Source organism: Tachypleus tridentatus, chromosome 13 (assembly GCF_004210375.1).
Source record: "Tachypleus tridentatus isolate NWPU-2018 chromosome 13, ASM421037v1, whole genome shotgun sequence".
Classification (NCBI taxonomy): Eukaryota; Metazoa; Arthropoda; class Merostomata; order Xiphosura; family Limulidae; genus Tachypleus; species Tachypleus tridentatus.
Genome location: NC_134837.1, coordinates 165,792,200 through 165,815,904, shown reverse-complemented (window position 1 = coordinate 165,815,904; position 23,705 = coordinate 165,792,200). Strand labels below are relative to the sequence as shown.

Genomic DNA, 23,705 nt, shown 5'->3' with positions numbered 1-23,705 from the left:
AGTAAAAAGGAAAGAAATTTACAAAATACACTGTCACAGATGACACTTTATTTTTTGACAAAATGTAAGAACTTAATTCCACTCGGTATTGGTTATCAAAACATGTCAAATAAACAACCAACTTGCACAAAACTTTAATACAGAAAGCACAACACACACAAGAATCCAAATGTCTTACAATCTAAAGAGAGTTACAACTTGTTTTTATGTTTAAAACTTACTTTTCAATCAGTATAAGCTCTATGATTTAAAGTATTTAAATATCAAAGAGAATTACAACATTTTCTTCAAATTTAGATATAAAGTATCATGTTGGGAAAGACCTAATGTTGTCAGTACAGCTGAGTGATTGACTCAATATAATCAATTATCAATGACCACTTATCACATCAGTTATCCCACAAAATAACTGATTAATCTAAACTATGATTTAATCGATTATTTTCACAAAAAGAAACAACTGATTAAAATTAATGTTTTGAGTAATTCTAACCATCCAAGTAATAAAAATATTATCATTATGATTTCTCATTATTATATTTTATTAATTCAAAGTTATTCAGCTTAAATGATTAGTGTCATGACTCTTCAAAATAATCAACTAGTCAAAATCAGTGTTCCAATAAACACTATTTTCAATTATTACAAGTAAATGTAATATTAGATAATTAATAAAAGTAGTATATAATTTAAACCACAATTATTTTTTTGCTGTAAAAATAAAGATATTTTGCTAGAGGTGTTGGTGTGCCATTTAACAAGAATGTTAATTTAAAATTGATAAGTACCACATGTATAACATCTTATAATGTTATATCAAAGGACAACAAAAGAACTTTAAGTCCATCTAAAGCCATCTTATCTATTATAGTTAGCACCAAAAAAATATGTATTAAGTTCTCCCTTAAACTTCATTAAATAAACTAAATCCATCACTTCTCAAAGCAACCCATTCCAAAAGCCAACCACCATTAGAAAAATAAAGTCGTCTTAGTTGGAGATAACTTCTACTCTCCAAAATTATATTTCTGTCCCTTAGTTCTACCATCCTCACTATTAAAAGTGAATGAATTTTGAAATATGGTGTGAAAGCAAATGTGAGCATCTATGGCATGGGGTCCAAGGGCCTGCCTTATGGATGTTCCCATGACCTCTATGGTTTTATGTCATCTTGAATGGAGAAATTCACCTAAAAAATGAATGAAAAATTATAGTTTATACCTTCAGTGATAAACTTTCAAAGAGTGGGGTTTGAAATTTGTTAGGTATTACAATTTGAAATAGCCTAAACCTGAGCTAAATGATAATTTAAATTTATAAGTTAAATTTATATTTATTTATTTATTTATATTTATATTTATTTATTTAAAGTTAAATTTAAAAGTTATGGTACTCTTCAATGAGATTGATACACAGTTTATTTTATAATGCAGATGTATATTAATAAAGAAGCAATAATACAATTTACATTAATGGTAACTACAAATAATTATCTATGTACAAATGTTTTACAAACTTACAAACAATATTAAATTTTCTATCTGGTCTGGAACTTCTTTGATGTCTTATTGAGGGTTCATCATGTACAAGTTGGTATAGGAAAAATTCACTTCACAGGGAGCTAGCTAGCTCTAAATTATTCACTATTTGCTACAAAACAAGATTGTCACTGCTGAAGTTATATAATGACTTCATAAAAATACTAAAGTTCAGTGTAAATAGTTTGTAATGTTCAAAATTTATAAACATTCCTTGTCCAATATCTAAAGTTCCAGATTAATAAGCATTAATCAGAGTTATAGCTTCCAAGGTTTATAATAGCATACCAAATGTAGCAAACCAATAATATATATTATCTCTCTGTACATTGAGTTGGTTACATTTATAGGCATGAGGAGAGTTTCTAGAATTTTTAGCCTGCATAATAATGGTAACAATACACTAATGTTTATGTGCACATATGTATTACTGATTCTTACGTTTAAGAATCTTCTTCAATTTTAGTGAATAGGCTGGAATTTTGCAATATAGATTTAACTGTATACATTATGTACATTTCCAAATATAGATTTAACTTAAACAAACATGAGTATTAAAACAGACATATGAGAGTAAATCCATCACAAATTATACTTCACATTCCAAGAAAATATGCTAACTAACCTCCTATTTGTGGAATAAAACCATCATGGCATCTTTTCTCCTTTCATTGGGGAGTGATGGCTGTCTGTTTTTCCACCACATTCAGCAGTGCTCCCCATTTCTAGCAACATCCATGAACTTAATGTTAACAATAAATTTAAATAACCTGTTGACCATTCCTTCTTCTGTATTATTGATGAAAAGCAAATAGAGCAAAGGTTCTACTACTCAACCCTAAAGTACCCCACTTGTGACATTAATCCAATTTGAATGAATTCCATTTATAACAGTCTTGTGTTTTCTATCCAATGCACCAACTTATACCACATATCTACAGAAATAACTTTTTAACAAGCCTTGTATGTGACATCTTATCAAAAACTCCTAAAATCTACTTACACCAAATCCACGCTTGTGCCTTTATTCATGTAAACATAAATATTTTCAAAGAATGTCAAGCAATTAGTGAAATTATGTTGTCCAACCAAATTTTAGATGTTGTTACATTACTTTGCAAAGCGGCTTTCATCAGACTTTCAAAAACTTTTTCCACAACTGATGTAAGACTAATAGGCCTATAAATTCTGGAACTATTTTTATCACCATACTTGAAAGAGAAGTTTGATTTATTTATTTCTAAGCATGAATATGTTCTTTTACAGTTTTTTCCAGCTTTCACTTTAAAATATAAACATATTAATCATTTTAATATGTTCTTCAAAACTTTAAATAACTTCTCACTTACAGCTTATGATATTTTTTATAATTAAAGTTATTTTTCACTCCAATGACTGAATTTAGAAAAAAATTTTAAATTCTTAAAGTAAAGATTTTTTTATACTATCATATTTTGAATATTTCTTACAGTACTTATATTTCATATTATAAATAACTTTAATGTTGACTATAATGTCATATTAGTAAATATTGTACTGTCTTTGTTTTTCTAGAATCAACATAAATTTGTTTTCAGTGAATTTTATATTATCTTACACTGCGATAAAAACTCTTTACTAGTTTTATCACATGAAATCTAAAGACAATTAATTTTCATGAAGTATTATTGTATTAATTTTAGTACAGTGGTCCTATGAAAATTTGTATGGAGAATCCCCAAATGGTATTAATTGTTTTTCAGATTTATCTAGGTTTTGTACTACATTGTATATATAATGCATTTTTATGTAAAAATGGATCAGTATTATAAAACTAACTTAACCCTAAATTGTTTTACCTGAAGATATATATTATATTTTTTGATTTTGGTTTGGTTTGGTTTGTTTTTTGCAAAGCTACTTAAGAGCTATCTGCACTAGCCATCCCTAATTTAGTAGTGTAAGACTAAAAGGAAGGCAGCTATTCACCACCACCCACCACCAACTCTAACCAACAAATAGTAGGATTGACTGTCACATTATAATGCTCCCACAGCTGAAATGGCGAGCAAGTTTGGTGTGATGGGGATTCGAATCCGTGACCCTCAGATTACGAGTCGAATGTTTTAACCCACCTGGCCATGCCGGGCCCTATTATATTTAATGAGGATTAATTTGAAAATGACTTTAAAAACAAACAAACAAGATGGAAAATGATTAGTTTAATGAAAACAATTAGTGAGCATGATGATTAGTCAGCAAGTTCTACTACCCAGCTGTAGTTGTGAATAAATTTAAATATCCTACATCCAGTTCTGCATACACTGAATCAACCACCAGGTGGTTATGAAATATGCATAAAATAAGTTGCATATTGGTGGCCAATAACAAACAAGTCATAATATATAATCATGTTCTCATTGAAAATGATGTAGCAATACATCACAGTTCATTTAAAATTTAAATGAAGAAATGAAAAATGCATACTTACAAAAGCTATTTTTGTAACTAATTGATCAAAGCTGCAGCTCAATAAAATTAATTCATAAATCAGTTTATTGTTGCAAACATGAAACTTTAACTATTTATTGTTGTTGTAGGTACCATATTTATTTAGATCTGTAATATTATTAACAGACATATAACATTCCTTGTTGATTCTTAAATTTTAACAGATACTAAAAGAACAAAAGTTATATAGCAGAAATCCCATTATCTCTTTTTGCAAAAAACAACCTTCAATAGCTTAGTCAAAACAACATGACCATATATTTAAATAAGTTATAATTGAACAACAAAAAAAGAATTACCAGCAGTTGGGAATATAATACAAATGTCTCAGACTAAAATATTGCTGGGTTTAAGACAAATAATCAGAATTAAAACTAAACTGTCCAAAAAAAAAAGGTTGAAGGACTTTTAAAAATACAACTTAAAGGGGAGAAAGTAATGATATAACGTTTTGGGATAACATGGGACCCATTGGTTTGTCTCAGCTGTTCTATCCTCTAAACTTTAATTAAAACAAAAGCATAAAAATTCTCAATTTTAACTCCACTTGTGCTTATTAATTAACTTCTCTGATCTACCTTGTCCTGCATCATTAGCTCCTACATCCTTTATCTTATCTCCTGCTCTGTCAGTTATATCTTATGCTTGTGCCTCTGGGTAGCATCATCTGATTCTTTCTCTTCCTATTTATTCCACACACTATTCTATCCACATTCTTCTCTGACACTTTTCTTTTCCTCCAATAGCTCCTCACTTACAGAAGCTAAGGGCTAAAATTTGTTGTTCAACAGAATAAGCTCACTGCTTTTTACCCTAATAGTACTCTTTCTAATTTCATGAAAGTCATTGTTAGCTGATGTATTTCTTGCAGTCTACTTCTCAGTATCCATTACCTCTACTTTAATTAGGCTAACTTTCAACTTCTTCTCCAACCTACAACTCTATATAAAAGTTGCTCACCTTCATTACTAGTTTCCTTAATGGTACATGCCAGTCCTGAATTCCTAGATGAAACCCACTCATTGAACTCGTTACACCTAACAAAGTGTTATCTCCTACACTAGTCATAACCATTGTATTTATACTTATAGCCTGAAAATAAATACTAAATACTAAACATCAGTAGCCTACTGTTAACACTGTTATTGTTAAGCCTAATATTTAAGAGGCAGTTGTATATATACTTTTTTATAACTACTTTGTCTTCACACTAAAATATCGATGGCTTCCCCTGATGTAGGAACGTTTTACCATTATTTTATTTCATATGCTGAAAATCCTTTAATATGTCTTTTGCTCTCTTTTCATTGCTGTTGTTCTTTTAATAAAAAACATATGGTCATTGATTCTTTATTCAAAGTATAAAATTACTGATTGTAACATACACCCATGAAGAAAAAAAACTAAAAAGTGTTCACCTATATGAAGTTTATTTCGTCTTTCTAGGGAAAGGAAGGATGAAGACTGGCAAAGAGAAAGGTAAATAATACAACTAGGTTGATCCATGAATTCCTGAACATGCTTTTCATCATTTCTTTTTCTAGGTAACAAAACACAAGTTAAAATGCCAGGTGCATCTGAAATGTTGCTCAAAACTAAAGTTAAAATGTTTTAAAAAAACGTTCTTGAGAAAGATATCAAAAACTTGTTATTTTAATTTGTAGCTTTCAGTGTTCTATGTGAAACTGCAATCTTCCTTAACAAAATAGTTTCACTTACAGCCAAAAACAGAATTGCAAATCTATGAGGATTAAATTATAGTATTATGACCAACCAAATTATTAGCAAAAAAAAAAGGTTTAATAATAAATATTTCCATTGGTCAATATATTTTACGTTTTGATTACTGCATTTTGTTAAAAATAAATTGTTCATCAATCAATCTCATGTGCTTTACTTACCTGAATTTAATTTTCTCACAAGTACAAATGTTGCACTACTTAACCAAGAATAATACAGGTCCTTGAAAGTCTTGAGAATTGTTTTCTAAAAGACTGAAAGTTGTAAGTCATTAACTGTTAGTTCTCTTAGTCACAATTATTTTCTTCTTCCTGAATTCTCAGTTGTCTGTGTATATACAAAATCAACTGTGATAACCAAATGTTAAACCCTCAAAGAAATACACAATAGTATAATATAAGCTTTGGTCTACCAGATACTTCTGTAGATTTATTTTACACCCAAAGAGTTGTTGATCAGAATAATGAGGAAATTCAATTTCAGTCTGTTAAATATTTCAAATGAGGAGAACAAAATTGAACCAGGATTTAAGAAAAGATAAATGTTTTGAGGCACAAAAGACGTAAGGTATTGTTTCATATGAAAACCATGGGAACCTTATGAAAATATTTTGGCAACTGTTACTGAACATTATAAAAGCAAATAATTTGTATGTGGGATGAAATGTTCTGATGTTGTTTGCTTTATACTAACTGCAGCAATAGTAAGAACTTTGTGCTTTTGTCTGATGAAAGATTTAGTTTCAAAGCTATACTGAAATTGTAATTTGCTTGGTACACACACAATGCACAAAGCTTTCAAAACTAGATTACAGGAAATGTAATGTGTTGACTGCTGAAAGACACCACAGCTTGTCAGGGCTGCATAACACTTTCTGAATCACATGCATCTGCCAGAAGTTTTGTCCCATTACAAAGGTAAAGAATGCTTTAGTTCTATCATATGCCAATAAGAATCTTCAAAAGGGTAAAAAAAAATTAAAACTGTTAAAATATCAAACAAACAACCCAGTTTCATTAATTTTGTGAACTAATGAACTTATGCATTAAAAGTGATCTCACCAGTGATTCAAAGAATATCTGAAATTGCTGAAAATCAATGTCACCAATGAAAACTCACAATTCTTGTACAAATATTAATTTTGAAGTTACTAAATTTGTAGCCACAGCTATCTCAATTTTACTTTTTGAATCTAAATCCTAACAATATCTGAGTTTTATGCCCTTCCAAACGAATCTGGTTTGATCCAAATTGATCCAGAAACCCATTCACACACATGTTCATTCCCATAGACAATTAGTTCTCTCATGCAAAGTACATCAATATACAAAAATTAAATATTTACCTCTGAGATAATGCATGCATTTGTATATTTGAGTGTTTTGTTATATTGCCTTCATATGTGTTATATGTCTTCCTAGTTTTGTTACATTATAATTATGCCATCATTGTCAACCAAGCACACAAGAATACCTAAGAACACCAACAAACAGATTCACTCTGAGGTTAGCATGGTCAAACAGCAAATTCTGAGGTCTTTGGATCTACAGATCCCTATCCTCTTGTGTTTTTTTCATAAAGTCAATGTTTGGCCTCTCGCAGACCATCAGCTGACCTTTGCCACCAGATTGTAGCATAATCTCGTTAACTTTAAATCTTGTTGGTTTAGCCATTAATCACTAATCACTAGCCCAGTTAAATTTAACTTCACGAGTAGGGTGAAGAGAAGGTTTCTTCTGAGCATCCTCGATTACTTTACATCTCTTCTTGAGATGCTGTTAAATTGGAATACTTGCCATGATTTTTAGTTTTTAGTGTGGTCAAAACCACATGGGATTTCTTACAACAGACAGTGGAGGCTTTGGAATTTGAATTAGGGACACCCCATGTACCTACTGGTTGAACAAAGTATTGATTTGTTTATCTTTTGGAAACTTTCAAAGATTGTCTTGATTTTGATGACGTAAGAGTTGGAAGGTAAAAGATATTGAGTATAGGTCTTAATTCATTGTTTCTATCTTGCCACGATCCCATGTTGAATTGATATGTCTGTTAAGCTGTACTTTCGTGCTCGTACGAGTAACAATATGGCTTTTGTGTACAATTGTCTTCTATGGGCCTGCAATTTGAATATGTGTGCATGTGTTTGCTTATATGAATTTGGTGATGTCGCTAAACTTGTTAATTCTTGATGTTACAGTTTCTCGGTGTGGATGGTATGAATATAGTTTATCACAATAAATTCCATTTAAACATCAGTGATTGTTGTATGGGTTTGTATGGGGCAACAAAATTGTTAAAATAAAAAAAGCATCTTCAACACAAGCAATGCTTTAAATTTCTTTTATGAAACCAAAAACATCTTATTTTGCAAAAGTTATAGAAACTGACAGCTTTTCTTATTTGTTTTTTTAATTCTGTGCAATATTATCTGCCATCCATAATTTAAATGCATAACCACCCACCACAAACTCTTGGGTACTCTTGTAGCAACAAATAGTGGGATTGACTGTAACATTATAACATCTCCATAGCTGAAAGGGTTAACATCTTTGGTGTGATGATTTGATCCTGCAACCCTCAGGTTGTGAGTCAAGCTCCCTAATCACTTGGCCATGTTGGGTCCCAAACTATAGCAACATTATCAAATACTAAGAAAAAAACAAACTATTTTAAAGATTTTAGGTTCATTCCTTGGGCAATATACTAATAACAGAAAAAAGATTAAAAATACAGGAAGTCAGAGAGATGATTTTTATTGTTTTCTGGTCAGTACTTTCAATAAACACAGACATTGTTTTGAAGGATATAAATAAATCTAACTGCATTTCAGAGAGTTTTACATTATATCATATAAAATGCTGTTGATATAATGAATGTTGCTTTTACAAAAGGAATATCAGAAATGTATTTATTACTTGGAGAAAAAAATGGTAAATGAATTTTTGTAAAAGAAAATCATTTATGAAACGTTAAATGTTTAATCTTTTTATCACTTGATGAAATTGCTGAGAAAAGTGGTGAACTTAAAGCATCTAATAAAATTATTATTGTACATGTAATAGGACATTAGTATTAGGCCAATTCACAATGTCAGAAAAATACATAGGTTAAAAATGTCTTCATACAAAATGATATAAACCCTATAACCTGAGGACTTTTGAAAGCACTCGGGTTATAGTATTAGGCCTATTACATTTAAGAACATTATTTTCTTCATCTAGTCCTTTAGGAATTTTCAAGAATTAGAAAAGCATATGATAATACTGTTCTAACTATACTAAGAGACTAGATATATAACTTAGAATTTAAAAGTGTAATAGGTTTAATACTGATGTCTTGTGACAAATATAATTGTAATAATGTTTACGCAATTTGTAAAAGACAAACACATCACAAAAATTGAATTATTGTTTTAGAAGAACTGTAGATTAATGCAAAATTCACAAGCAACCACCTTATAGGTTAAAGCTCAACATGTTATATTTTAAACAAGTTGCATTTATTGCCCATTATTATGCATACTTTAAGCTTTATTTCTGAAACAAAAACCATTTATATTTTCAACTTTTAAATTATAAATATACTCTTCAAAACAAGAAATGCAAAAGGAATAATTTTGTTACTTTAAAGAGAAATATATGTAATAATGTTACAAGCTCAGAGTATGTGATGTTACATGTGTTAAGGCACTGATTGTCAGACCAAAATGACAATAAAAGTTGTGCACTTGGAAAACAGAGGAAAACATTGGATTTTTCGCCAAAACGCATGCGTGTCCAATAAATTTGTTTGAGAGATCTGTGTGTTCTGCAAGTGCAACATGTGCAAAATCCCTATAAAAGTGACAGGTTCTCGGTTTCCATAGCTCAGTGTTAAGCCACCGACACGCAATACAGTTACGCCAAGACTGAGAGAAACACAACGCAACAAAGCCATTGGTCGTTTGGAAGCAGGCGAATCTCGATCAGATGTTGCCAGAGCTGTGAATGTCCACCCAAGCACCATCACAAGACTTTGGAATCGTCACCAACAAAATGGATCAACTCGTGACTGTCCACGATCTGGCAGACCTCATGTGACCACGCCCGCACAAGATCACTAGATCCGGTTACGTCACCTTCGGGATAGGACCACCACTGTGAATTCTACTGCCTCAACCATACCAGGGCTGCATAGGATTTCCGATGAGACCATACGCAACCTCTACGAGATGCAGGAATCTGACCTCGACGTCCAGTCAGAGGCGTCATCCTCACCCAGCAACATCGTCAAGCACGGCTGCAGTGGACTCGGGCACATCGGGTATGGCCTCATCGACGATGGAGGCATGTTTGGTTCAGCGATGAATCACGTTTTATGCTTCATAGGCAGGATGGAAGGATCCGTGTTTACCGTCGCCGAGGTGAAAGTTTTGCAGCAAACTGTGTGCAGAATGTTGACAGATATGGTGGTGGCAGCATCATGACGTGGGTTGCCATCACCTACAATGCCAGAACAGACCTTTTACACATTCAAGGGAATCTTACGGCTCAACGACATGTAGACGAGATTCTTAAGCCCCATGTGCAACCCATCATGGTGAACGTCAACGACGTTTTTCAACATGACAACGCCTGTCCTCACACAGCCCGACTCACCACTGTCTTCTTGGGACTCCACAACATCAACGTTCTTCCCTGGCCCTCCAGATCACTAAATTTAAACCCCATCGAACATCTTTGGGATGAGTTGGACCAACGTCTGCGACGGCGACAACCTCAACCGCAGACTCTACCTCAGCTTGCAGCAGCTTTGCAGGCTGAGTGGACAGCCATTCCACAGGATGTGATTCATCATCTCATCGCTTCCATGGGCAGGAGATGCCAAGCAGTTATTGATGCTCACGGGGGGCATACTCATTATTGATGTTGAGTGACGTTAAACTTCACCTAGTGAGCATGGACTTCGCCTTTGCAGACTTTGGATGTTCAGCAGTGAATGTGCAAAGTTTCACACACGTCATACAGAACTACCCAGAATAAACTTGTTAACAATTTGTCTCCTATTTTGCCTTTTGCGTTTCTTTTTTTGAAGAGTATATTATTTGTTGCAAAAACAGATCTAGTTTATGTAGAGATACTGTAGTTTTTTACAGCTTATATGAGATCCACTAAAACGATGCTACTTTTTATTAGTAATATTATTGATATGAAAAGTTATTTAAAGTTTGTGCTTGTATGTTTCAGGGATAGAGAAAAACGTGTCATACACCAACTAAACAACATGGATAGCAGACATGGAGAATATCGGGACAGAAGTAGGGAAAAAGAAAATGACCAGTCAAGAGGACTCAAAGAAGTATCTCGATCTCCAATACGAAATAACAGTCATAGAACAGAAAATCATTCTGTTCATCTGAAAAATGATACGAAGGTTAAAGAAGAAAAACGTGATGATGGTATATTAAGTGCTAATAGTGCTGGCTTGATGAACTCCATTAGTGTGGAGCATGAACAAACTAAATCAGTGGAAGCTCCTCGATCAGAAAATTCATCACATGACTATTTGCCTGGTAGTGTGCCTCATCATCCCCATTTGAATATTATCAGTAGAACACGCACAACAGGACCTAGTAGTGTGTCAGTGTCAGGATCCAGTTCAGATCAGATGCCAGTTTCTTTGATGACAGCCAACACAACATTAACTGTAACCAGCACTGCCACAGTCACTACCCGAGATCCATACCGACCACTGGAATATTCCTCAGTTTCAGGTTGTGAGCGAGAACAACTCTTCCAGCAGTATCCTTTAAAATCTGTGATGCCATTTCCGCCCTATGATCGTTTTCGAGAATCAGAACATGTTCGTCAGCTCTCAACCTTGAGAAACCCAGAGATTGCTTATCACATGGAAAGAGACCACCACAATAAACTTCATCCTGCTTTACTAAGATCTAATGAATCTCAGTTGCTCTATGCTTCTCATGGATTTCCCCCCTTTTGGCCCCCCTGGCAGCTTCTATCCTTTACCAAGCAGCCCCTTTTTAACTAATACTGTTGCAACCACCAGAAGTAAAACCAGTTCTCCACGGAATCCCACTAACCCCATTCCTCCTCCTCCACTAATTCCCAGCTCAAACACAGGGATTGCCATAGGAAATAGTGGGAGTAGGGATACATCACCCATTGTCCATTCAAAAGTGACACCAAACTCTGCAGCTATAATGGAAAATTCCCATAAACTTTTCTTTGGAAAAGATAAACGAGAACTTGAGAGTCATCCTACAGAATTAAACTCCCAATCAAGATAGCAGTGTCTAAATATTAAACATTGTCATACAGTGACTCATGTACAAGTGTATATGAATGAATCTGTGCATGTTAGCCAGAAGAAAAATCATAGTTTATAATTGTTAAAAAATAGATATATATCTCTGTGTTGGCTGCACACATGCTTCTGTTATTTTCTGTGCACATATCAAAGTTGACTTTCTTAGTTCAAAATGTGGTGACCATTTAACCCTCTATAATTATCTGTTTTTCTTCTATAGTGTCATGTTTATGTGCAAGAAAATTATGTACAGCTTGTGACTAGCCCATCCATGAAACTTTGTACATAGTTGTACCATTATTAACCATCAGATGGTTCCTTCACATTTTGGTATTTATTGTTGGTAGATAATAACCATACGTTAATGGTTCCCCCCAACATCGCAAAGTTTGATATTATCTTGTTGGTCTTGTTCCTTGTTGGTAAAGATTAGAGCACCTACATATGTTGTGATTGTGACAGTGATCATCCCATTTGTAGTTTTAACAACAAAAAAGTATATAAAACAAATTAGAAAATATTTGAAGTTCAATTCATTGTAAATCTACTTTGGTAATTTCCACCCTTACTATAAACAGAACCATAATCACTTTATGAAGTCAGCAAGGTTATGGGACATATCTAACTAAAATTGTTTGTTTGGAAACATTTTACTGAAACATTTTCTCTCTAAAGAAATAGTTAAAAAAAAGGAATATGAAAAATCTATGTGTTAAAGCTATTTATAAGGAAACAGATTTTATATAAAAAAATCCTAATCATTGATTCTTTCCTTGATCTTGGATATCTAAAATGACAACAGAAGTTAATAACTGTATAGTGGAAAAACGTTTATAGTTAGTATAGAGACATAATAAATGCCTTGAATGAGTAGAAGGTCTTGTTTATTTCTCCAACTGTAAAATAATATAAAAGTATTCTGCTGGGAAATTTCTAAGTGGGAAATAAAAATAGTTTTAGCCCATAAAAAGAACCAGTATAAATAAATCTTATCCAAAAACAGATCTATATATATATAGACAGAGAGATAGATATTACATAATTCTGCAAGATAGTAATTCCAGTTGTTCCTAATTGAAATAAATCAATAATATCTTTAAAAAGTGAATTAAAATTCCATCATGCACATTGAACTGCTCAAACTATTAGACTTCTAAATGCTTAAATTCATATACACCAAGAAAATATAAAATGAACATTTAACACAATATGCATAATGTATGTTATCAAATTAAATAAAATCTTATAATAAACACTATTAATTTAATAGTAATCCTTTTGCATACATATAAAATAATACACAACTTATTACATGCAAAAGATGTTATTATGTACAAGTTCAAGGATACATACCTCAATATAAATTTACAAAGTTCACTCAAAATGTACATCAGTATTATATACTAAATACAGCACAAATAAAAGTTCAGAAACACGTTTTGAATGGGTTAGTTTTTAATACAACCATCACTGTACAGAGATTTGCAAGTTTTACTTGATAAACTGCACAATACAATATGTTGAATAAGATATTGTTCAAAAGTTAGTTATGCAAGATACTTGACTAAGTGCTAAAATTATTAATATCTTTGATATTTTAATTAAAACCAATTCTTGTGATAAGACTTGTGTTTCTAATTCAGGAAAACTGATATATAAAAATTTGATGACCTTATGAGAGACAGGGATTTGGTAACTAGTCTAAATGGTAAAGTAATCACTTTTGGAACTTAACATGCTAACTAAAACAAAATGTCTCTTACAAAAAATTGCATTCCACCTTAGTCAATGAACAGGGTAATTAAGTGATTAACAAATGATAGGCAAAAAAGTTTCCTAGTAGAATTGAGAATGCAAAAGTTTATAAAAATAAGTAACAAAAACTTCAAGGGAGCTGATGTTTAAGCTGTAAGAGAATTATGAAAATCTGTTAATTCAAATATGACCCAATAATTGTTTTGCTAGCATCACCTGTTAAAAATAAAAAAACTTTAGAGAGATTTTAAAGTTATTTTATTATAAAGAAAATTCATGGTTGCCATAATAATTTTGTTTGTTTGTTTTTACTGATATTCTTAATGATTAAGGAGCTGATCTTCAAAAACTATTTAATTCCTTTACATGCAGATAGAATTTTTCATATGTAATTTCTTAAGATATGTTTTCCTCCCCTTTTCTGAATGGTGCCACCTCAGTTGTTCTTATCTTAACCTTCAGTAAGTGCCATGTATATATTAAGATGGACGATTAGGGAACTGTGGAAAAGTCAAGAAGTAGAAAGAAAACTAATTTAATTGTTAAAAGCAAGGAACCATGATATAAGGGATTTTTACAATTGGTAGAGTGTCATTGGTGGAATTCCTCAATGGTTGTGGTCTTTTATTTGAAATTTACTGATCATTATTTCTGTTATAGAATTATATACCTTTTTGGGCAACATTATTTCTAAATTCATCAAAGGTTCTCAAGTGATTGAGAACAGCTGGTTCTACTGAAAATTATTTGTTACCAAAAGAAAAAAATTTCATTGTTTTAGTATCTGTCCAGAATGTGGTAATGATTTTTGGTTTTAAGAAATGTAAAAATAATTATTACTGTTACCATGGAAGAAGAGGATTAAGGTATGACTGTTGAAAAGATCATAAAATGTTCAACTGAATGTTTATCAGTAATGAAAAAAGAACAAATATATTTCTCGGAACCATTGTTTTTTTAATATTTTGAATTTAAAAATAATTTGAAATAACATTTTATGTGTGACTAATATTGCTTTAGGCACAATTATCAATAAAACGTACAAGTTTTTAGTCAAGTGATTGGATCCACCAGGAGGAAAGAGCAATCAAATTTCTGAATTATGTTCATAAAGAATTTGAACATCAGACTAAAAGTTGTTATACATTTGTACATTCATATAATTAGTGAAATTTCATTTGAGGTAAAGTATTTACTTTGATCATCTTTGCAATAGGAAAGATATCAAGTTCTTAGTAAGATTACTAAAATAAGGTATTAGAATAATTGGTTAATTAATGTTTTAAACTGAAGTATTTTAAGTGGTTTAAGTTATGTAACTTAATAAAGTAGTGGAATGAAAAGACTGGAAATAAACTTGAACATTAAGATACACAGGTGTAACATATTTATGTTTCAAAAAGTCTACTCAGACTTGTTCTTTGACAATATATTATTATTATTAATTACAGTTATAAACTGATGTACTTAGGGGTGCAGTCTAAACTTGTAGTTCAACAGGGCCATTATGAGAGTCTGGGGACAAAGCCCCTGTTAGGGGTCTTGGGTTAAAGCATCTGGTGGAGACAATGAGTTTGCATGTTTCTCTAGGCCTTTCAGTTGGTAAACAGTAGTATAAGAAAATAGTGGCCGCTAATTAAAATCCAAATAATCAGAATTCATATACATCTGTGATGGGGTATATTAAACAGTGTACGTAACATTAACCAATATCTGATTTAGCTAGCATAATATAGTTATTCAAAATATAATAATATTCTGTAAATTTCAACATCAAACCTGTAAAATGATATTTACAAAACAAAAAACTTTAAAACAATTATGACTTTAAAATACCAACCAGGTAAATCAACCTTGCCTACGTCTGTGTTTTGCTATTTTCTATTACTCATGACAGATACAGACAATTTAACATGGTTCTGCTATTTTAGTTGTTTCTTTCTGTCGTGGAAAGGTGAGTTTAATAGAACAATGGCAAACTTCTGTCACATTGCTCTTTCTTATTTTCAGTCACAATGTTTTCTGAACTCTGCCTGTAAGAAAAAGTCTTTAGATAAGTTTTACTCTGAAGACAAAAGTAACTATGAGAAATTTTACAGAATATTCAAAATTACAAAATGTTTAAAGACTATCTGTATCAAAGCTTTACAAGAAAAGAAACTAAAGGTTCTTGAACTATCCTAAATAATTCTTTATATCATGTTACAAAATGAAAGGAAATATTCATATATTTAAAGTTATAAAAACTGCTTTTACCAAACAGTCCCATTGTCAAATTCCAGTTACTTAATCCTCAGATTCAAAGTGCTAGAACTGAATGTAATGGAGAACCAATCAGGGAACACAAAACACACTGAATTACAAAGACAAAGAATAAACATTCTAAAAAAGTTTCTGAAATTGTTTAAAATTCATTTTAGACTATGTACAACAAAATTTATATGTGAAACTTATACATCAATGTTCCTAACACACATATTCAAGAAACAATAATATTAAGTCAATAGTTAGAGGTTACATGAATTACTGAACAAGCATATACGAGGTATGTTAAAAAAATACGCTGACTGACGTCATAAAACAAAACGTACTTTATTTAGAAGTTACAGGTCTGGGACCCCTTCAAAGTACTCTCCTCCCCAACGCACACACTTATCCCAATAGTGTTTCCACTTGTTGAAACAGTCCTGGTACGCTTCTTTTGTAATGTCCTCCAGCTCCTTCGTCGCATTTGCCTTAATCTAGGGAATTGTCTCATATCTTCTTCCTTTCAAGGGTCTTTTGAGTTTGGGGAACAAGAAAAAATTGCAAGGAGCAAGGTCAGGTGAGTAGGGGGGGGGGGAAGAACAGTGATCGAGTGTTTGGCCAAAAACTCACGAGTTCTGAGGGCTGAACGCAGCAACGAGGTGTATCTTCAATTTTTCAGTCAAAATTTTGTAACAAGATCCAACTGATATCCCACACTCTTCAGCAAGCTCCCTGACAGTCAGACGTCGATTTGCCCGCCACAGGGTGTTGATTTTGTCGACGTGTGGGTCGTCAGTTGACGTGGAAGGACGTCCAGGGCGCTCATCATCTTCAATGGACTGTTGACCATCCTTAAAACGTTCATGCTACTTTAAACATGCCGTACGATTCATAGCAACATCACCGTAAGCCGTGTTAAGCATAGCAAAAGTTTCAGTCACAGATTTTCCAAGTTTAACAAAATTTTACAGCAAGTCATTGCTCCTTCAGGTCATTCATTCTGAAATCCGCCAAACGAAAAAATCGCACTTCACTTAAAACCGCGTAGCTAATACACAAATGAAGATATCTGCAATCGGGAAATGGCGTCGTAATCAGCTGATCTGTGCAAACCTAGCGACACCAAGCGGATTCCCCTGGAACCAACTGGAGCCGCGCAATTCAAACAGGCCACGTATTTTTTGAACAGCCCTCGTATGAATAATTAAATTTGTTGCCTTTTCCTACAATAACCAAGAGATGTGTAAAATAAATAGACTTCACAACTACTGTGGACTAACTAGTGGCTCTGTAAACTAACTGACTGAACTGGAAAACTTTAAAGAGAGAAAATAAAAATTATAATTCAAAAGTATGGAACAAGAAATTTGTTTTGTAAACACAAAGAAATAATTCAGTACTGTTCCTCTCTATTGAACTGTGATACAAAATGTTAACTTTCTCTTTTCATAAAATCCATTAATTCTTAGAAAATCTTTTCAGTAATTTATGTTCAAAATAATGCAATGTTATTACAGCTATGAAAATTAATCATTCTCTTAACCATGTACACTTTATAAACACACTACCCAAATACAAGCACATTTTATTATTTTAATGGCAATAATTGATTTTGTTTAACTTTCATGTCTCCCAGTTGGATAGTGATAAGTCTATATGTGCAATTCTAAAATTAAGGATTCAATTCCTCTCAGTGGATGCAGCAGGTAGACCAATATGGCTTTGATACAATGAAACCCAAAACACATTTACTTTCATTGTATGTTATGTATTCATAACTATCTCCACAATCAGCCAATCTGGAAATACTGTTCAAAATATTCTTACTTCTTACACTGGGCTCACTTGAGTTCCAAACTGCTTTTCAGAAAATACAGTGTAACTCTATGTGGCAAGACAATATGTAGCATTATTTTACATTTTGAAAGCATTTTGACATATTGCAGTTTTTTTATATCATTACAAATATATTCCATGTAATAATATTCCTCTAAAAGTAGATCATGTTCAATACACAATAAGTTAAGTGAATTTTCATTACTTTAATATGTTTTTACTTAATATCCACATGATATGCCTGAAGCACTATTAGTAGCCAATGTTCTCTCCACCCTAAACATTAATGCAAGAAAATGGTAATTAAATTAGCTGTTCCTAATGAATTAAAATGAAGACCACTGGCTAAAAATTTAAATCTTTACCAAAGTTTGACCATCGGCTAAAAATGGAAGGTAAGCATCAGGTAAACTTCTGAACTGTTGGTGCAGAAGACAAGACACTTATGTGATTAAATGTCCAAAACTGAATTGTAGTGACATTGATAGTAACCAATTCAATAAACTCAGACTTTATTTTAACAATTCATAGGGACAAAATGCTTTTAACTCAAACTGTTTAGAGTAGCAGCACACACCCTTTCCATTACCTGAACATTTCTACAATAAGATCCCTCATTTAACATAGAAACAAAGCTATCTAATAGTTTCTTCAGGTTTATTCAGTAGACAAACCCATTAAATGATGATTGGAAGTTACTGATAAGGGAGCTCTGTGTAAAAGGCTGAACTAACCTTTTCTCACTTAAAGCTGATCACAATTAACTTTGTAAATTACCAGCTTACAGCAAATATTCAAAAACTGAATTTACTACTAAAGTAGACAAAGCTATAACATATTTTTGTTGGGTCTGCATGAAAAGATGACAAATTTTCCAAACTTCAATAACATTTTCACCTGTATATTGTTTACAGAACATTTGGTAAGTACCCAAAATTGCTCCAACATTTTCACAACTATCTCCTGGCATACATACTTGCTTGAATTACTGTTCCATACACAACAAACATAATGAAACCACCATTCTGGTGTCCCCACTAGAAACACATAAACTACTGCATGAATTTCAATGTCATATAAATTCATATCAGTTTTATATTACAAAATATCAATTAATCATCAGCCTTTACTACCAAAACCTGCAGTTCACATTTATTTCCACTAGTAACAAGAGCTATGACAGATAGATTGAAAACCTTTTATTTGTTTATCACTGCCAACACCTGATGTACTAGTATTATTAGTAGGAAATATCCTGGGAACACATAGATCTGAAAACAACACTGACCCAACACATGAAAGGTTCACTGATTTCAAACATAAAGTTTGGCTTAAAATCTCAAAATCAGTAAACATCATAAATGAAAGAAATATCCTAGTTACATGTCAAAAAGGAATTAAATCATAGTTCTCAATCACATATAACACATGTATGCCTATTACCATGAGAAACCAACAAAATTTCACTTAGTGACTCAATGTCTACAACCTCGATCAGTAGAATCTAATTTCAGTATTAAGTACATTTTTTTTTAAATCCTCATGAATATAATTCAGTCTTAATTTCATTCTTATATTAATTGCATTGAACTCAATTAACATCTAACAATATGTATTTATATAAATTCACAACTAAAATTAGTACTTTACAGATTCACAAACCATACTGTTCTGGTTTTAATAAAATGTCACTATTACATTACACCATATATATTATAGCTTAAGCCAGTAAAACTAAATCTAAAAATAATACAACTGGCAGTTGATAACACCAACACATAGAAAAATATATATATTAATTATTAACAGTAAAAAATCTATCAACTGACCAATTATACTAACTTCATATTTTAATTTTTCTAGCAACTATGAAAACACAATAATGTTATTACTCAACATGCCTCAAGTATGAAGCAGAAAAATTACATAGAAAAGCAAAATACAGTACGTTATCAAATTAAATACACAAAACAAAATATACTTGTCAACTGGCTGAATATTTTAATGTCAAATTTTTAGTTTTTCTTAAATTAACTGTATGAATATATTAATGTCATTACACTGCAGATTTTAAGAATACAAAATAACAATCAGAGGGGGAGAAATATATACTGCCCATTACCACATTTTTCTCCTCAAAAGATACTTATACCACCTCCCAAAAAAGAATTATACAACAATTATGATGTCCCCATATGTACAGGCCATCACCATCTTAAAGATGTGTATACATATGGTGTCTTTCACAGAACCGAACAGTTATAAAGATTCACCATATTAAAACATGCCTTTATAATCAGATTACAATGCTTAAATAGTCAAGAATCATAAATACACAGAATGAATTAGAACACAAACAATATAATGGGCTGATCTTAATCATTCTCTTGTGCTCACAAAATAATAAAGTTTAAAAGCCTTGATCCTCTGTCTAGCCAATCCTATGGTAGGAAACAAGTAAACATATAAATACCCTACATGTATACTTCCTGAACATCTTTGTGTTAAGGGGAAGATTTAGAAAAAAAAGTATGATAATATGTATCACTACAATATATACATGTAATCTTGGTAAAAATAAGTTTATTTTAAACAAAGAAGGCAGAAATGTACAATTAATTTGCAAAAATATACTTTATCCTAAATTTAAGGATGTGGATATTTCCAAAGTAGCTAACACAGCATATCAGGAATTTGGTTCAATGAGATTAGTACGAATGAAATAAAATATAGAGTTACTGAAGTAATGTTTTGTTATATGCTTAGATGACAAGGCATAATTGCTTTGAATTTGGAAAACATTGGATCTAATTCCATCCTGAGACCTTCCAATTAAGAGATGGTATTCCTAACAGCATCATCCACCATAGATAAATCCAGACTTTCTCTCAAACACATTCTTGACAGACTATCTGACAAAGTACAACATCTGACAAGCAATCTGCCACATACACAGTTTTAACATTTTCAGCTAACTTATTTTGACGGACCTTTATTGATATCTTAATATTCTTTTAAACCAACTCTTGAATTTTGATAATCTCTCAGGCATTCCATCTTAACAGTTATCTTTAACTTTATATCTGTAATGTTTCTTTAAGTTGATTCCTAATGCTTCTAGTGAGTCATTCTTTGTCACTAAGAAACACATTTTTTCCTCTGTAGAAAATACTTTTCTTGAATATTTGATAACCTTCATAAATATTCCACATTCTTACAAGCTTCTATATTTGATTTAATATCCCAATTCATCACAATTAATTCCTATCTCATCTCCTCAGAATCATCCTTTCTAAGATATGGAAACCAAATACTATAGCTCTTGATTTACATTTGCAATAAATAAATTAAACTTTAAGAGCAGGGGACCCATTAGTCCATTTAGGCCACACCATTCACTAAAACAAACTTTAAAAAATATACACTTGAAGAGACTCAAACTAATAGGTTCTCTGACCATTTGATAAAGAAGAGAACTTGAAGTCTCAAAGAAGTCAATATATTCAGTGTTTGACCTTTAAGTTTCCAAATTAATAAACCTCAAACTAAAATTCCTCATGACTGAGGTCTGTGTAGGTGTTGCCTTCTTAATCTCATTACAAAGTTTATGATTAATTTCACAAAGTTGACTAGGATATCTGTAAATAGATGCCAACTGAGAAGCATTTTGTCCTCATATATACTAATGCCAACAGAGACCAATACTGAGTCAGTCTCCTTGTTCTCCTCTTTAAAATCTGCAACTTCAAATTCAACACACTGGACTTCATATCTCACATATAAAGCCACACTCTCTCCTTTTGAAATTATGCTTTATCTATTATACAACCTTTGGCCATATATTTCAAATAAATTTCAACCACCATTAAATTATTTAAATGTATCTAAGATTCAATAATTCCCATAATAGCTGAATTATCTAATCCAAGAAGAGCTTTGAACTCATGCATTTGCTTACAGTAGTACTTTTAACATTGTAAGTACTGCTAATAAAATAATTTTTTTACATTCTTAATTATAAAATTGATAATGAGGATATTGATATTTCCAGCTATAATCCAAACAATAACTTAAGATTAGACCAGTTTTAGGTTAGTTCTAAATTCAGATACTAAGCTTACATTTACTGTGCAAAACTTTCTCTATAATAAAACTATAGAAGTATAAGAATAACAAAATGAAAATAAGAAAGCCGGATATTTTAAACAGTCTAACCAATATTATTAGTGAAAGTAACATTTAGGAAAGAATATCGTACATGTGTATCTAACTGAAGGAACACAGAGTATTAATTACTTTCACATACATTGTATCATATACTTAATATCTTGAACTAGTTGGAGAATACTTCACAATCATTTCTAAAATCCTCTTTAAGAACAAGTGCAGCTTTGGAGAGTTAAACAAGCAACTGCAGTGGCAAAAGTAGCAAGTTTTTATATTAATTTTATTTTCAGCTTAATAGTCTGTCCCGTGCTCCTTTCGCATCCTTTTCCGCTTAGGACTTGGTGACCCAGAAACAATCCTGCGGGATAATGAAGTTAAATATAAAACACGATTTTATACTAAATTCAACTTCATCATTCAAAAAAATGTATCTTGTTTAGGAAGTACTTGCACCTTTACAACTGGAAAAAGATGAAAAAAATCAAGTTTCTCTAAATCTAAACAGTTCCAAGTAACACTAAAAAGGCAAAGTTCACCAAAAATTGTGACAGTTTATCATTTAATGTTATGTATGTGTTTTCTGTTGATAATGTTGCAGAGATTCGACAAATAATGCCTCAAAATTTCACTTAGGGGCAGCAAAATGCCCAAAGCTAACCCTCCTAATGACCAATGCCCATTAAAGCGACTTCGACAGTATAACTTAATATAAAACCTGGCACATGAGATATATTGGTAATTCTGTTACTGTTTTGCTATACATTAAGTTGACAGGACATTACCAATCGTACAGCTAAAAACTAGTGTTTCAAAATATTCGTATCTTTAAAAATAAATAAGAAATTAAGTGAATAACTGAATCGAACCTTGAACAGATACAATGTTGATATTGTAATTAAAATATAGCCATGTTAAATATAATAAAAAGAAAATAAAACAACAATATATTTGTTTATTTGTTAAGCACAAACTACACAATCGGTATATTTGTGTTCTACCCAACGCGGATTTAAAACACTACTTTTGGCGGTATAAGCTTTAAAACTTATTATCGAGCCACTGGCTGTGAGAGAAATATTTAGGCCCGGCATGGCCAAGTGTGTTAAGGCGTTCGACTCGTAATCCAAGGGTCGCATGTTCGAATCCCGGTAGCACCAAACATGCTCGCCCTCCCAGCCGTGGGGGCGTTATAATGTGACGGTCAATCCCACTATTCGTTGGTAAAAGAGTAGCCCAAGAGTTGGCGGTGGGTGGTGATGATTAGCTGCCTTCCCTCTAGTCCTACACTGCTAAATTAGGGATGGCAAGCACAGATAGCCCTCGAGTAGCTTTGTGCGAAATTCAAAAACAAACAAACAAACAGAAATATTTAATGTATTAAAGTTACTGTGAGGTGAGTCTAACACAACCATTCTAACTTTAATTAACAAAGCCCATGGTGCGGGCAACAGAAAGTAATAAATAAAGTTAAGTCTCCTGTAATAGCCAAAAAGAAAACGTAATATGATTCGAAAAAATTTAATGATAATAATAGTTGTAAAAGAAAGTTACAACAGTGATGGCCCGACATGTTCAGGTGGTTAAAACACTCGACTCCTAATCTGAGGGTCGCGGGTTCGA

At 32.0% G+C, this 23,705-nt stretch overlaps 1 protein-coding gene and 1 long non-coding RNA gene across 12 annotated transcripts in view; one reads left to right on the top strand and one right to left on the bottom strand.

Annotated features, from left to right (window-relative positions):
- Positions 1 to 12,953, top strand: part of LOC143237729 (uncharacterized) — a 265,149-nt gene extending 252,196 nt beyond the window's left edge. For all 9 annotated transcript variants that reach the window (XM_076477265.1, XM_076477263.1, XM_076477266.1 and 6 more), the window contains 2 exons: positions 5,475 to 5,507; positions 10,997 to 12,953. In XM_076477265.1, coding sequence (XP_076333380.1) covers positions 5,475 to 5,507; positions 10,997 to 11,801 — 838 coding nt within the window. In that variant the 3' untranslated portion in view covers positions 11,802 to 12,953. The remainder of the gene's footprint in view (positions 1 to 5,474; positions 5,508 to 10,996) is intronic.
- Positions 31 to 22,794, bottom strand: LOC143237730 (uncharacterized). Of its 3 annotated transcripts, XR_013020216.1 has the most exons (7): positions 22,225 to 22,794; positions 16,427 to 17,398; positions 15,676 to 15,868; positions 5,930 to 6,022; positions 2,164 to 2,263; positions 1,521 to 1,650; positions 31 to 1,189 (listed from the first exon to the last, which is right to left on the bottom strand). It is a non-coding gene; the product is annotated as an uncharacterized LOC143237730 (long non-coding RNA). The 3 variants fall into 3 exon arrangements; XR_013020215.1 differs by having other exon boundaries at positions 1,521 to 2,263; XR_013020214.1 differs by lacking the exons at positions 5,930 to 6,022; positions 15,676 to 15,868; positions 16,427 to 17,398; positions 22,225 to 22,794 and having other exon boundaries at positions 1,521 to 5,464.
- Between the last annotated feature and the right edge of the window lie 911 nt (positions 22,795 to 23,705).